This window comes from Coturnix japonica, chromosome 23, assembly GCF_054131305.1.
Source record: "Coturnix japonica strain WE chromosome 23, WE-NBRP24, whole genome shotgun sequence".
Classification (NCBI taxonomy): Eukaryota; Metazoa; Chordata; class Aves; order Galliformes; family Phasianidae; genus Coturnix; species Coturnix japonica.
The window spans coordinates 5,149,710-5,164,447 of record NC_140685.1 but is presented as its reverse complement, the minus strand read 5'-3'; the positions used below and the strand labels follow the sequence as shown (position 1 = coordinate 5,164,447).

Genomic DNA, 14,738 nt, shown 5'->3' with positions numbered 1-14,738 from the left:
AGGAGGCTAGTTTTCTGGATTACAGGGTTTAATGGTTTAAAAGACAAAACACACCCTTTGACATTCTTAAATATTTATTCCATAGAATCATTTTATGTATGACACAGTAGTTTAAGAAGCTGCATCCCAGCATATCTACAGAGCCTACTGTAACGTGAACAGGAGAAACCTTAAAAGAAGCTTGAGCAAAAACAATCCTGCGTTGACATACAGAAGAACACAGCCCTTTTTCAGCTCCATAAGCACCCTACCAGCATTAGGCATGATAAAGAGGCAGCAAACTCCATTTCGGGTGGGAAGTGACTGCAGTATGGGACTTGTACTCAGTTCTGCTGCCATCAGTATAAAGTGTTGTCACTTTTAAACTCCAGTTTGCTGCATAACCACTACCCAGTTGTGCTGTCTGCACTATCTGACAGGAGGCTGCTCTTAATAGAGAGGAAGAAAAGCTCCAGCAGAAAACAGAGGTCACTGAGGATGGCATCTCATTAAGTGCTTAAGCAGCTTCACAACTTCTTGCTATGAGGAGGCTGAAAACAAGAACTCACCAAATGTTTTTAAAAAAGTGTTTCTGTAGATGCCAGTAACCTCCAGAGCCATTAATGACATATCATTGAACCACAGGACATCTCAGTTCTAGCGAGCAGAACACCCAATGGAGAGGTACAACATCCCACAACCTACCCTGCCACGAGTCCTCCGTGCTCTGTAGCAGACTGTCAGTATCACAGCTGTTCCTGCTTCAAAACAGCCCCTGTGCTAGCTGGACTTTGATCCAATTGCCTGCAGCACTCCTGTTCCTGTGCCTCATGGTGGAATCACTGCCTTAGCAGATAAAGGAAAAGAAATTTAACAAGCTGTGGACTTTAGCAAGCAGTCAGCTTGTTTGCTCCTCTGTACAATTAAAGAAAAGAAAATCATGCAAAGAGGCCAATGTATCCAGTTGTTGAAAGGTTTGCTTTAAAAACAGAAAGCAGAGAAGAATATGTTACAGGAGGCTGACACCTACGCTACATTTCATACTTGAATGTGCTGCAGGTGTTTGCCTACATGGTACCGCTTTTTGAATGGGAAGAAGTTAAGCAGCCAGCTGAAATACACCGCTCAGCACAGCTGATAGGAATCTGAAGCTTACTAGGTCCGAACTCTAGCCATTAGTCATAGTTCCAGGTTATACAACATCATGCTATTATTCTCCACTTAATTCAGCCCCAGCCTCTAGTACTAAGCTTGCAAGTCTGTTCTGAAGAGTTGGAGAGTAAACAGTGGTTTTACAAAATCATTTTTCATGCTGTTCTTCAGGTCTAGTATAGATTGCACAAAGGCAAAGCTGGGAGTAACAGAACTAAACATATGGAGTCTTAATTCCTCCACTTTCAAAACTAAGCTTATTTAATTCCTAATGCAGCAGCAGGTGATATTGCTACAGCACTGGACTCCTGCTTTTATATCAGCATACAGTTTCCTTTTACCAAGTGCTGGAGTTACTTACTGAAACATTAAGATGTAGAGTAAAAAGAAACACTGATCTCAAAAGGTTAACTTAAGAAGTTGAAGTGGGGTAACCACAAACACATTAAAAGACCTCAAATGTTATCATCAAAAACTTTCTTGGCTCTACAGCCATCTAGCATTCCTCCTCCCTCACAGGCAGTAAAGGATACAGCACGACTTCAGAAACAGGGTGTTTCATCTGCCAATGGGCATTGCTCTAGTCATATAACCTGCCGAGGGCCAAGGAGGAGAAACAGTTACCAACTAGTCTGGCAAATACTTCTTCAGTATCAAATGCCAAGGGAATAGTCTTGGACCTAGCAGACCACCATCATAATCAACAGCCACTGCCATTCAGCGGTAAGACTGCCAAGTCTGACAATCACCTCCATGGGAGGTACACAAAGACTGCTGGGAAGAATGTGCGCTGTAAGCAACTCTTGTGCAGTCCTGAGTCAGTTTACCCTTATACAGGGTTTTTCTCGTGACAAAGGCTTTCACCCTTGTCCTACCCCAGCAATTCCTGGACTTCTGGTGTTTACAGACAGACCATGTTTCAGCTCACAGGTGGAAGAGGTATAATATGGCAGGCCACAGAAGTTCCTAAGTCTTGTTTGCAAAAAAGACAAGCAAAAACTTCATCCCCCCACGACCATGGGGACTGCAGTCTGCTCCAGTATTCCAGCTTCAAGACGACAGCCTCTGAAAGCTGCTGACAGTAGTAAGAATGCTATCATTCTAAGTACTGCATTCACCTAGGATGCATCTGAGCACAGATTCACATGATAGGCAGGGCTCACGTGACAAGAGATGAAAGCATAAGGTGACTTGTACAGCTATGATCAGAGCCATCATATGAAGAGCCACTGGACCAAAGAACAAGAAACAGGTTTTCTTCTCTGCAATGTCCCAGGCTGCAGCTGAACAAATGCCTTGTTGCCATAATTACCCAGTCAGTTTTGCTTCTGTACAATGTCTGCCTCCTTTGTAGATACGTCTGTTTGTGTCCCAGAAGAAAAAAAGCCCATCACAACTCTTGCTTTATGCAAAGTAGGTAGGATAAAGGTGTCAACAGCTGGTTAGAAGTTATGACATCTTCTTATTGGGGCACCAAATAGTGTCAGGATAGAGAAGACAATGGACAGATTTAAACCTATGAAGGGAAAAAAAAATAAATAAAAGTGAAATTGAAAGTCTCCAGACCAGGAACATGCTAGCACTGAATGTGCGGCAGCCTAATACAGCAGAGAAGGCGGCTCTACCCATCTATAACTGTGATAAGATCTGGCATGAGAAAATAATCCCATGAGTGAATTTGATCATCTTGCACTTGAAAAACATGAACAAGACAGGGAGATCTTGTTTTGAAAGTAGACACTTACCTGGTTGGGTCTTGCTGAAGTCCAAACACTCCTCCCACACTCACAACATTGTGTTTGTTCTCAGGGTCCCCATAACTTAGGGTTACCTGGAAAAGCAAATAAAAACTCAGAAGCTGAGATACTACTGCAGAAAAACAGAATAAGGATAGCATGGTTATGAATGAGGTACAAAGAGAGCACTCACATCTGCACTGCCTAATAATATTGCCAGGAAAACACAAGCAAGCATTTCATAGGGGCAAAACTACACTTTTGTTTGTTCATAGCTGTCAATCTGTAAGAGGCAGACAAAGCACCAGGACAGCCTCATAGCTCCATCTACTGCTGCTATCCCAGTAATTTAAGAAATGAAGCAAACAAACCTGAGTCTCATTTATCCTGATTAAATTCCTTGAAGTCAGCCTTAAAAATGATCAAGCACTTAGTTATGCCTTAGTTATTGAAGAGGTACTTGCTATAGCTCTGATTCTGGTATTGTTAAACAGCATGAATGAAGACAGAATTTGTTAGACAACAATACTTTCTCACGCAGCAGGCAAACTAAATGTTACCTTCATCAACTGCTGCTACTGCGTCTCTTGGAAACTCAAAGGTGACAAAAATGGACAACAATATTTAGATGAAAAAGTAGAATAAAGCAGAACATATCCCTGAAAGAAAGGACATCTACATGGCCAAAATGTCTAGGGTGGAAGCACGCTTTGTACCTAAATGAAGGAGTTTGACAGGACATGGCTGAGTTACTCTATAGACATCATATTTTTGCCAAAATGTACTAAGTCCATTCACAGGCTGCTTTCTGATCATCTCAGGCACAATTAGAGGAAGAGGACACAAGGTTTAGCCCTACCTGTTGCAGCACAGACTCGCCTTGTAGTCTCTGCAGATTTTCCAGATGGGAATGGAACAACGGGCTGTGCAGCAGCTTTACTTCCAGCAGCCCTTCAATGATGTAGCCAATCGTGCAGTCATCAGGAAGACGCACCCTTTCTGCAGTACTGATGAAGTTACCCAGGCTGTGAGACAAAAAAATCAAACACACTTTAAAGTTTACCAAATGCAGATTAATGGAGCTCAGCTAGGAGGAGTGTTTACCTGGCCCAGGGACTCATCTTCAGAGCAAGACCTCTGCTGATACAGAATCCTGCTCCACCTGTGGCAAACCAGAATTTCACGCTTGTCTTCTGAAGAAGCAACAAGGAAAAAAACACAAAAAACACACACTAGTTACTGATAATCAAATTTTCTCTGCTTGGCTGGGTAAGGAGGAGGACTTGAGACTCTACTGGATATCAAACTGCACCTGAGTCAGAACAAGACTACAGGCTAATCCTACTTCTGCAGGCTGATGAAAACCTGGTTAGCTGCTCTCTCTAATTAAATCCCACCTTGGAAATGACACCAGGCACACCATCAGGTTTACACAACTGAGAGAGCACACGTGAAGTGGGAAACTACAACGCCACTTTTAAAGAATTTCAGACATCTCCTGTCAGTTCAGTCTCCCTGAGGAAATCACAGCTGTTTTGCTGGATGTTTGAATCCAGTAAGGCTGCTATGTTATGCAGTTTTTCCTAACAATGTGCTTTATAACTGACTTTCTGGCTAGTGAATTGATTTATTTTCAGTCCTGTTAGCAGAGAGGACCTCTGAAAACTTGTATTTCAGCTCATGAACCTTGGAACTGAGACACCTTTTCTTCTACATTGTTGAAACACAGTAGCCAAGCAATACTGCAAACTCTAGGCCTTCAGTGCCAGAGAATGTATCACCCATCTGAGCTTAGTTCAAGCTGATAACAGTGGGATACTGCTCTCAGCAGCCTCACCCTTCAAAAATAAAACAAATCCACAACTCCACCACAACAAAGCAACAAGTATCAGCCCCCAAAACTATTAAAACAAAAGGAAGAGTCAAGGTGGAGAGGCCCTACTCACCTCAGTGTGAGATCACCAACATAAATGAGCAAAGGAAGAGAAGCAGACACCAACCCAGGAGACAACTCTATTGTACATAAGCACGTGAGGTCAGATCAAAAGTACATTTAACCTGGCACTCTGACAATGGCCATTACTTGCACATTAAATCATTTGTTTTTATGGTGGACCTATGAACTCTCATATGGTTTTAAAAATGTAAAAGGCTCAGGATGATTCTCAGCCTAACTATAAAGCTGCTTACTGATCCATCACTTTGGATATGGTCAGCTGCTTCAATGGGATGGTCCAGACTCGGTCGTCCCACATAGACATCCTGGCTAGGTGAGAAGGCAGATAAGAGACGCAACAGAGTCCGTGGATTCACATAGTTGTCGTCGTCCACATGGCAAAACCACCTTCAAATAAACAAAAACAACAACAACAAAGTTACTGCAGAGCCGTGACAAAGAAACAAGTTACAGTTTTACAGCTGAGTTGTGGTCCTTAGAGGAAACAGCATATCCTACCATCCTGCAGAACATAACTTGGAGAATGAAACCACCTACAGACTTTAAATATGCAGATGCTGAATCCTTGCTAGGTTTCAAATGATCCTTGTTTACAGACACTGCTTCCTGCTGTACTATCGTCCTTAAGCTCATCACTGTTTTAACTAATGCAGCTGAAAGAAACAAAGCCGATCACAACACTTACTTTTGTCCGGATTCTAGGAATTTATCATATTCCACAGACATCTTGCAGCATAGAGCTTGTCGGGTGTGGACAGCAGAACAGTTGGTGTTGATCATATGATCCCCTGGAGGGAAGAAAGAAATAAAATCAGCCCCATCAAGTTTGGGAAGAATGAATGGTCCAAAAAAGACCAAGTATACATTTGGCACTATTACAGTACAGTGAGACTGCATACTGTGATACTGTGTATTGCATGGAGAGTAAATGCCAAGACAAGCAGGGCTCACAGGCCACGCAAATGGAATAATGTCAAGAACATAAAAAGCACAGAATTGAAGGGGCTGGAAGGGAGATCATCTGGAACCAGCAGGTTCTCTAACATACGTTGCACAGGAAAGCATTCAGGTGAGTTCTGAATATCTTTAGAGATATGGTTTGACTGCAGGGTATGGCCAGGAGATTGTATGCAAAGGAAGCACCTAATATAGCTTTGGACCAGAGAGACTGAAGCTTACAAACAGGAAGGAAGCATATGCAAAGGTGAATGCAGGAAGCTCCAAGCCTTTTGTCCAGGCAGTAAATAGGCACAGCATTTTCTGCTATCTTAGTGTCCCTAATTGCTTGTACAGCATGAAATAAGGGCTTCTAGGAAAAGCATGACCAATACAGAACTCAGTTATAATAGATAACACCCTTCTGCACCACACAGCTCACCTGCTTTCAGGCGCAGCTCTCGATCCTCCCAGTCTGTGAATATAAATGTCTGCAGAAGACAAAAATGGGTCAGGAGAAAGGTGTGTCTGTAATTAAGGACTTCCAAAACGAGCATCTACTTTGCTCAGTTCCCTGTCAGAACAGTATTTTATCTTATTGATTAATTTCATGTTAGCCATTATAGGGGAACCCCAGCACCTTCAGCTCTTGCCTTACTGGATAAGTGTTCCAACACTACAAACTATAAGAAATCATTTCAGAACACCTGACATGTTGGACTCCTTATCCCAGGCTACAGATAAAGAGCTTCCAAATATGAATTACCATCTTATTGGAGATTGTTTTCCTCTTCAATTTCATGTGTGTGTGTGAGCCATCCACAACTCTTAAGCAAGCTAAGAGGTGACCAAACTGCTGGGTAAAACTACACTAAGATGCTAAAATGTAATGAAATCCCTAAGTAAGGGAACGGGTTCTATGTCAGTCTTCATAAAAACCTCTATTACTGAACTACTTCATCCAAAACATCAGCATCGAAGCCAACATCAGCACTAAAAACCTCAGGCCACCACGGAGTGCTTTTCCCAGTCCTCAAAGCGCGGTTTGTGTGTGGGCTCGGTGAGAAAGTGGCTCAATTGAGCCTGAACTGAGCCACACATTGCGATGAAGCTCTTGGGGCCGTTTTCCAAACCGTGTCGGTGTGAGCCGTGTGAATCCCGGCCGGTCGCTCACCTGTCCTCTCGCTCGTGAGATCCAGGTTTGGAACAGCAGCTCCATGCGGCTCTTGTGATACTTCCTGGTGGTTTTCACGGCGATGAAGATGTCCTTCAGCTCCAGGCTCTCCCTGGCCGATCCTCCGTGCGGCCCCACGCGGCTCCTCCTGTCGGTCCATGGGCTCGCAGCGATGTCCCGGCCGCCCCCCGCCGCCCCCGACCCGCCGCGCTCCCCGGTCACGTCGCTCCCCGCGGGCGGCTCCTCCCGTTTCGGGGCTGTTCCGCTGGGCCCGGCGGGCGGCGGGCGGCGGCGGGGAGCGGCGGGGGGCTGCCCCCGGGGTAACAGCAGCAGGAGGACGGCGGCGGCGGTGACGGACAGCAGGAAGCAGCTTCTGCGGAGCCCCAGGCAGCAGCTGCTCATGTTGCGGCCCCCGCCGCGCCGTGCGGCCGCCTCATGGCCCCGGGAGCCCCAGCACGCGGCACCGGGACGCGGCGCAGAACACGGAGGGCAGCGCCCGGGAGCTCCGGGCCGAGCCGCTGCAGCGAGGAGCCGCCCCGACCTTAGGCCGGACCGAACGGGGGAGCGGCGGGACGCGGCCCCTTTAAGAGCTTCACCTGTCGGGTACGGGCCGGCCGCACAGAGCGACCCGGAAGTGAAAGCCGGGCTGGCGGTGGGGGCGGGGCGGTCGGCCGGAAGTGTCGGTGTGAGGGAAGGATGCCGCTGCCCGTCCAGGTCTTTAACCTGCAGGTACCGCACGGACCGAGCCCGGCAGTACCGGTATCGCCCGGTATTTCCCGGTATCTCCCGGTATTTCCGTTGCGTTGCGTTCGGTGCCGTCGCTGCGCTGTGCTCGGCGGCCGAGCCCGGTCCTGTCTCGTTGTGGCCTCGGGGCGGCGCGGTGCGGCCTGCATTACCCGGCGGCTCCAACCGGGCGGCGGTTTGTGGCGTTGGAGGCGGCACCGGGGGGGGCGTGAGAGGCCGGAGGAGCCGAGAGACACCGGGGGAATGAGGGCGGCTGGGGGCGGCTGTGACCGCACCGGGATACAGAGAGTTGCTGAGCTGAGCTGAGGTTGTAGGGTTTGCTTTTCTTCTTTTTATTACTAAAATTTGGTTCTTATTTCACCAAGTCCTTAATCCATGGAGTCACAGTTACTTTACTTTTGATGGTAAATCAAAAGTACTTTACTTTTGAGCAGGAAACATCCAGGTCTGACCACGTTCTGCTGTTGTAGGGTGCAGTGGAGCCCATGCAGATCGATGTGGATCCTCAAGAAGACCAACAAAACGCGCCCGATATCAACTACGTGGTGGAAAACCCCACTCTGGTACGTGCTGGTTGCGGGCAGGGCTGCATTGCTACCATAGCTTTGTCCTTTCAGTTCTCTGAGCAACTTCATTTTGCTTCTTGTTATTTAAAGCTGACTTCATTTTCTTTATACATAGTGGGGTAAGGAGCAAAGGCTGCAGGAAATCCCGTGTGGCTCGTGGTGTGGTGTCTTAATTTGATGCTGTTGCCATCTTTGCTTTCTAAGCCTGAGCTCTGTTTGCAGGACTTGGAGCAATATGCATCTAGTTACAGCGGTCTGATGCGGATTGAGCGGCTGCAGTTTATTGCTGACCACTGCCCACAGCTGCGGGTGGAAGCTCTCAAGATGGCTCTGTCGTTTGTCCAGAGAACTTTCAATGTTGATGTGTATGAAGAAATCCACAGGAAGCTGTCTGAGGCCACCAGGTACTGAGAGCATGGCAGGCCTGTGTTGCTCTTTTTCCTTGAATACAGGTGTTCCATTGCAGGGAACTTTACATCTGTAATGCCAAAATGTTCCTTAGACATCTTATCTCATTCTTAAGTCATAGTGTTTTAAAGGGCTACAGGTAGATACAGAGAGAAGCTTAATCCTTGCAACCGCTCCAGGTATTAATGAGCACTCCCTAGGTAAATTATGAAGTTAAAGGTTATTCTAGATGCTCTTGAATTAGTGAATTAACACCTCATCTAAATATTTGCCTGCCTCTTCCTCCCCTTCCTCTCCTTCCCTTCCCTTTCTTTTCTCTTTGCTCTGTTTGGTGCATGTGGTGGTACTGTTTTTGTTTTGTATTTGTTCAGAAAAGTTTGCAGGGTATCAATCAGATCCAACTCTTTCAGGGAGCTGCAGAATACACCTGATGCTGTCCCTGATAGTGGAATTGAACCTCCTCCTCTCGACACAGCCTGGGTTGAAGCTACACGCAAAAAAGCTCTTCTTAAACTGGAGAAACTTGACACAGATCTGAAAAATTACAAAGGGAACTCCATCAAAGAGAGTATCAGGTGAGATGCAGAAGGTTCTGCTGGAGCAAGGAAGAGCATTTTGCTCCTCCAGGCACCTAACACAGAATGTCAGCTGCATTCAGTGCCTGAGGTCAGTGGGCTGAGTTACTTGTTCAGAACAAACTCGGTATCCCTTCTTCCCCTGCTCTTTCTAAGCATGCAGTTTGTTACTGTTTTAATTCCTATCCTGCAGGAGAGGCCACGATGACTTGGGTGATCATTACCTTGACTGTGGGGACCTCAGCAACGCTCTCAAGTGTTACTCACGAGCCCGTGATTACTGCACCAGTGCTAAGCATGTGATCAACATGTGTCTCAATGTCATCAAGGTAGGAAGGCCTGCAGGGAGTGTGGTATGTGGTGTCCTGACATCTACCATGGATGCCACCTATATTTTGCTCTGGTTGCACCTTTTGTGTCCACAGTTGTATTACTTGTTGATAAACACCATTTATTCATGTCTATTCTATGCTGTTCCTGGCTCTTTGCAGGTCAGTGTCTACCTCCAAAACTGGTCTCATGTTCTGAGCTATGTAAGCAAGGCTGAGTCTACGCCAGAAATTGCAGAAGTAAGGTCCTGCTTTTTAATTTGCATGAATTTTCCCTTTGTTTTCTGTCTCCAAAGTTTGTAAAATAATTTATTCAATTCCCCCTTTTTACAAACTCCCTCTAAGACTTCCTTCATCTTACAGTCTATTCTTCCTCTAATCCAGTCACTCCCTGTCTCCTATACTATTCCATTTGAGATTCATTGTTAATTGTCTCCCATGATATGCATGTAGGAAATCATACTCATGGTAAAAGCAAAGAGACTTCTTGTCCTCAGTTTGTGCTTTGTTTCCTGAGATTGATAGGTGAAGTTATCTTGCTGTTGAGATTTGCAAGTCAGTTATTAGGGTGAAATATCCCAAGGATTTGGGATATGGTTTTCAAACTGTTTGTTCACTGCTGCTTTTTCTCATCCTGTAGCAAAGAGGAGAAAGAGACAGCCAGACACAAGCAATTCTCACTAAACTGAAATGTGCAGCAGGTGAGTCCTTTAGCTTCTATTTTTTTAATACCTGGTTTTCTTCTTATCTGTCCACAGGAATCCCAGACAATAGAATATACTGGATTTATTTTATTCTCTCATATCTGACAAACTTGATTTTCTCACCAGAAATGCAGAATTTAGTGAAGCTTAATGAGATGGAACTCTCATCGGTGTATTTTAAAGGATGCTGGTTACTGTCTGAGAATCATGCTTCACTTCAGTAGAGAAGGCATTAGCAACTTTAGGGGGGTGCATGTTCTACTCCCTGTTACAGTTTTTACAATGAGAGATTTCACACTTTTCCCCCTCACTCATATTCTGTCATAAACAGAGGACTGTCTTTTCCTGATTTCCAGGCTTGGCTGAACTTGCTGCACGGAAATACAAACAGGCAGCAAAGTGCTTCTTGTTGGCATCATTTGATCACTGTGATTTCCCTGAGGTGAGGGCCATGAGGGAGCTGCGTGGGCTTGGAGGGGATATAATTCTAATAAATACTAGTTTGTAAAATTCAGGTGCTGTAGTTACCCTCACAGCACTCCTGTATGGTTTGGTGGTTCTGTGAGCCATGTCTTACAAAAGCAAAACAACCCCAAAAAACCCACAACTGGACAAATAACTCTGGCCTCGAGTTCTCTGAATGCTTTAGGTCACGTAGGCATGTCTGTGAAATCTGTGTACCAGACATGCCTGGTCAAAAGACTGGCTGCTGGAATTGACTTCTGCTCAGGTGAATACCTGAGAGCGTGCTGTGGTTTGCACTGCGTTTGATAAAGACTGATCTCATTAGTGGGTTTAGGAAAGGCCTAGAGTAGAATACTTAATTACAACCTTCCGCCATTTCATAGTCAGTCACAATGTTGCCATTCAGTGCTCTCTCAATCTCTCTCTCCAGCTGTTATCTCCTAGCAATGTAGCTGTGTATGGTGGTCTCTGTGCCTTGGCTACGTTTGATCGTCAGGAACTGCAGCGGAATGTGATCTCCAGCAGGTAGGTGATGCTTTGTCAGGAGTTTGTATGGCATGGGGCATCCTTTGTAGGTATGGCACTTTGAGTATGGATTCTGGAAGGACTAGTAGCACTAGATGTTCCAGGCTCCCAGCCCTCTTGCACGTGGGCTCTGGTCTGTTACGGAGTCAGTTCCTGGAATGTCCAGATGATAGCTGGAGTTTGTAGTCTTGCACTTTGGAGTGACAAGGTTGTGGGGTGTGAAGTGGTGGGTTTCAGGCTCTGATCGCTGCCATGTTTATTTGTAGTTCCTTCAAATTGTTTTTGGAGCTGGAGCCACAGGTTCGTGACATCATCTTCAAGTTCTATGAATCTAAATATGCTTCATGCCTGAAGATGCTGGATGAGATGAAGGTGAGTTGCTGGAGAGTGGTGCAAGAAGAGGTTTCCTTCCCAATGCCTTTTGTGAGGAACTATGTTTCTTGTTCATCTTTTCTGTGGTGTCTTCTACCTCCTGACATGGTAGGTGGAAACAGAGAGTAGTTTTGGTGCAGGTGGTGAGGAGAAATTATGCAGTTTTTTAAACATGGATTGAGTTCTTTAGTAGATTGCAACTTCTCTCATTCATTCTTAGTTTTTTTTTTGCCTTGCTGTAGTGGATATTAATATCCTTTAGGGTTAAGTATATTTATGTTTTTTAAGAACATAGGATTAATGTATATTTTACTATGCTGTGCCTGAGATTCTGATGTGTATTTTTGCACAGGACAACCTGCTGCTGGATATGTACCTTGCACCTCACGTCAGGACACTTTATACTCAAATTCGAAATCGTGCCCTAATTCAGGTAATTGTTGCTGTAATCCTAAGAGGTGGATAAGCACTGAGAGAGGCCATCTCTCTGTCATTGTTTTTCTATAGTGATTCAGAGGATGGGGATCTTCTTGGTAACTGAATGTTTTCTTATTCCTAGTACTTCAGCCCCTATGTGTCAGCAGATATGCACAAGATGGCGACTGCTTTTAATACCACAGTGGCTGCTCTGGAAGATGAACTTACTCAGCTGATTTTGGAGGGACTGATCAATGCCCGAATAGACTCGCACAGTAAGGTGGGTGCATCTGAGTCACAGACTGTGGATTGAACAGCTGTCCTAAGATTGAAGAATTCTCTGTTCCCAGGCTGCTTTGAAATTGCATTCATCTACTGTGAATGGTGTTTTCGGTAGGGCTGATCTCCAGGCACTTTGATACACCAGCTTTATTCCATAGTGCAGAAAGGGCTTTCTGCTATGGAGCCCTGTCATAGCTCCTGCATAGAGTTTCTGTATTGCTTGCAGATTCTTTATGCTCGGGATGTAGACCAGCGCAGCACAACTTTTGAGAAGTCTTTACTGATGGGCAAAGAGTTCCAGCGACGTGCCAAAGCGATGATCCTGCGAGCTGCAGTGCTGCGCAACCAGATCCACGTCAAGGTATGGCCACGTTATATAGGATGCAGGGCAGTGAGACAGTTAGTATTAATTCTTTAATTATGTAGGAAACAAAGTGTGGCTTAAAGCTTCTGGTTCAGCTTGCATAGGAATGGTGCACTTGAACTGTAGAAATAGTAAACACAAAGCTTTTGCATATTTGTCATTATGAATTTGGAGGTGTGCTCTTCTGCTGCTGTTGTCCTGCTTGTCGTCACCTGTGTTTCCTTTGGTCTCTTTGGAAGCACACTGAGGGGTATCACTAACTGGGATGTGTTTTGGTCTTTTTGTTGCAGTCTCCTCCAAGAGAAGGTAGCCAAGGGGAGCTTACGCCAGCTAACAGCCAGTCCAGAATGAGCACCAACATGTGATGATAAACTTCATGCGTTACCAAAAGAAATGGTCCCTCTGGGACTCTGCCCAGTGTCACACCCACAAACTGCTGAGCTTCACAAACTGTTCCTGCCTCCCTCACTTTGTGCTCGGATTGAGAGGGTCAGGGCTGATGATGGATAATAGGAATATTCCAGTCACTTCAGTTCTCCTTGAAAAGAAATTCTTTCTCAAAACGGCGTCCCTGCAATGGGTCATCATTTCAGGTTTAGTAGGATTCTCCCCTCCTTCTCCTTCACCAGTCACTCCATAGAGTGTTGGCAGATTATTTATACAGATGCTGATTTGAGGTTGGTTCAGCTGCCGTTAGTTTTCTTGTTTCTGAGCTGCAAAAACAGGTAGTGTTCAGCTGAACCAGCAGGATCGCTCTAAGATGAGTTTCACTGGTAGGAAAGTATTGCTTTGTTTCTGAGCAATGCTGTGCTTTCTCTTTATTTCAAATAAACCCTTTGAAGTGCGTTGCTCTCAGTTACGCAACTGGAGTTCTGGTTGGAGATGTGATTCTTTTGAGAAACTCTTAGTGTTTTGTTTGTTTTACCTGCACCTAAACACGTGGCACTGTTTCCATGCATTCGGTCTCAGGCCTTTATGTTAGGTTGTTATTTGTATGTAGATCTGTGTTGGTTTTCCTTCTCTTTGGTCTCTGTTTTCAAAGACTGTTTCCTGATGTGCTTCCACTTGTGCATGACCTGGCTTTGGGATCCTCCCTTATCACAGCAGTCAATCTCTTCCTTCTGTAAATGCTGCTCTGCTTGTACTGCCATCGTGTGTGATGGTTTCCCAACACGTGCAGCAGTCAGTTCTGGCAGCACAGATAAATGCTATAGAAAACCATGCAAGTCCTGGAGCAGAGCAACAGTCAATCCAGGTGCTGCTCTGCAGGTGCATTTATTCCCATTTTCCTTTTATAAAGGGGTTAAAGTTGGCAGCCCAGGTGTGTCTGTGTGTGTGGTGTTAATGCAAGGAGACATGCACTGAATCTGAAGTCACTGCAGCTTTGCATTCATCTTATCCATAAGGTAAGCTGAGAATCTAGGTCCAGCCCTGACTGGTCCGGTAACTGACTACAGATGTTATTGTTCATCTTTTTTTTTCTTAATAATAATAATAAATGTTGTTATAACGGTGCATTAAACAGCAGGGTTGAAAAGTTTATTTTTGGGGGTATTTGGAATTTTGTGTTTAAAATCGATTTCTAGGTGTCCTGATCTCAAGGTACCAAAGTTCTGCTCAGCTTGGAGGTGTTTTATAGGCTGCTTTGTGTTGCCTTCTGGTCTGGTTGGAGATGGAGCTTGGATGAAATATGAAGGACGTGCTGCTTGAGGGAATGTTCTAACAACAGAAATGCTGGTCTGTTTGTGTGAGGCTGCAAAATAACAGCAGTGCTCTTTCTCTTTGTGCTTTTTATGACTCGGATATTGAAAGTGGAAGCAATAGTTTGTGTGATGTCTTTGGTTAATTGGCTGCTGAGGTAAATTGCTGTTCATCTCTGCAGTAATTCTGGGAAAGTAATTCTAATGCTGAAGGAAAGAGGAAATCCATTCAGGGTTATCACTGCCTGAATGTTCCTGTTTCTGAAGTGGAACCTTGGTACCATTTCTGATGAAAAGATCTCATGCCCTGCTCTTGGAAAGGCTGGTTTTGCAATTCAATCAGGTGTATCACA

At 45.1% G+C, this 14,738-nt stretch overlaps 2 protein-coding genes across 7 annotated transcripts; one reads left to right on the top strand and one right to left on the bottom strand.

Annotated features, from left to right (window-relative positions):
* Nucleotides 1-56: 56 nt before the first annotated feature.
* Nucleotides 57-7,336, bottom strand: RFNG (RFNG O-fucosylpeptide 3-beta-N-acetylglucosaminyltransferase). Of its 3 annotated transcripts, none has more exons than XR_014936807.1 (8): nt 6,935-7,336; nt 6,203-6,251; nt 5,510-5,612; nt 4,814-5,211; nt 3,972-4,060; nt 3,727-3,892; nt 2,877-2,962; nt 57-2,647 (listed from the first exon to the last, which is right to left on the bottom strand). XR_014936807.1 is itself a non-coding variant. In XM_015879687.3 (8 exons), the coding sequence occupies exons 1-8, from the start codon at nt 7,334-7,336 to the stop codon at nt 2,581-2,583; spliced, it is 1,116 nt and encodes a 371-aa protein (XP_015735173.2). In that variant the 3' UTR covers nt 57-2,580. The 3 variants fall into 3 exon arrangements, 1 of the variants encoding a protein (XP_015735173.2); XR_014936808.1 differs by having other exon boundaries at nt 3,972-4,029; nt 5,058-5,211; XM_015879687.3 differs by having other exon boundaries at nt 5,058-5,211.
* A 62-nt stretch (nt 7,337-7,398) lies between these two features.
* On the top strand, nt 7,399-13,554 carry GPS1 (G protein pathway suppressor 1). Of its 4 annotated transcripts, none has more exons than XM_085522882.1 (14): nt 7,399-7,537; nt 8,149-8,241; nt 8,467-8,648; nt 9,063-9,227; nt 9,421-9,556; nt 9,719-9,796; nt 10,197-10,257; nt 10,617-10,702; nt 11,156-11,250; nt 11,517-11,622; nt 11,975-12,055; nt 12,182-12,319; nt 12,548-12,682; nt 12,976-13,554. In XM_085522882.1, the coding sequence occupies exons 2-14, from the start codon at nt 8,164-8,166 to the stop codon at nt 13,048-13,050; spliced, it is 1,416 nt and encodes a 471-aa protein (XP_085379008.1). In that variant the 5' UTR covers nt 7,399-7,537; nt 8,149-8,163; the 3' UTR covers nt 13,051-13,554. The 4 variants fall into 4 exon arrangements, with proteins under 4 accessions (XP_085379008.1, XP_015735171.1, XP_085379007.1 ...); XM_015879685.3 differs by lacking the exon at nt 7,399-7,537 and adding an exon at nt 7,589-7,663; XM_085522881.1 differs by lacking the exon at nt 7,399-7,537 and adding an exon at nt 7,589-7,713.
* The last annotated feature ends 1,184 nt before the right edge of the window (nt 13,555-14,738 follow it).

Coding starts and splice junctions, on each gene's coding strand:
- RFNG (XM_015879687.3), bottom strand. CDS start 7,336: ATGAGCAGCTGCTGCCTGGGGCTCCGCAGAAGCTGCTTCCTGCTGTCC. Junction 6,252..6,934: donor TCTCACGAGCGAGAGGACAG/GTGAGCGACCGG, acceptor TGTCTTCTGCAG/ACATTTATATTCACAGACTG. Junction 2,963..3,726: donor GCGAGTCTGTGCTGCAACAG/GTAGGGCTAAAC, acceptor TTGCTTTTCCAG/GTAACCCTAAGTTATGGGGA.
- GPS1 (XM_015879685.3), top strand. CDS start 7,631: ATGCCGCTGCCCGTCCAGGTCTTTAACCTGCAG. Junction 8,242..8,466: donor TGGTGGAAAACCCCACTCTG/GTACGTGCTGGT, acceptor CTCTGTTTGCAG/GACTTGGAGCAATATGCATC. Junction 9,228..9,420: donor TCCATCAAAGAGAGTATCAG/GTGAGATGCAGA, acceptor CCTATCCTGCAG/GAGAGGCCACGATGACTTGG.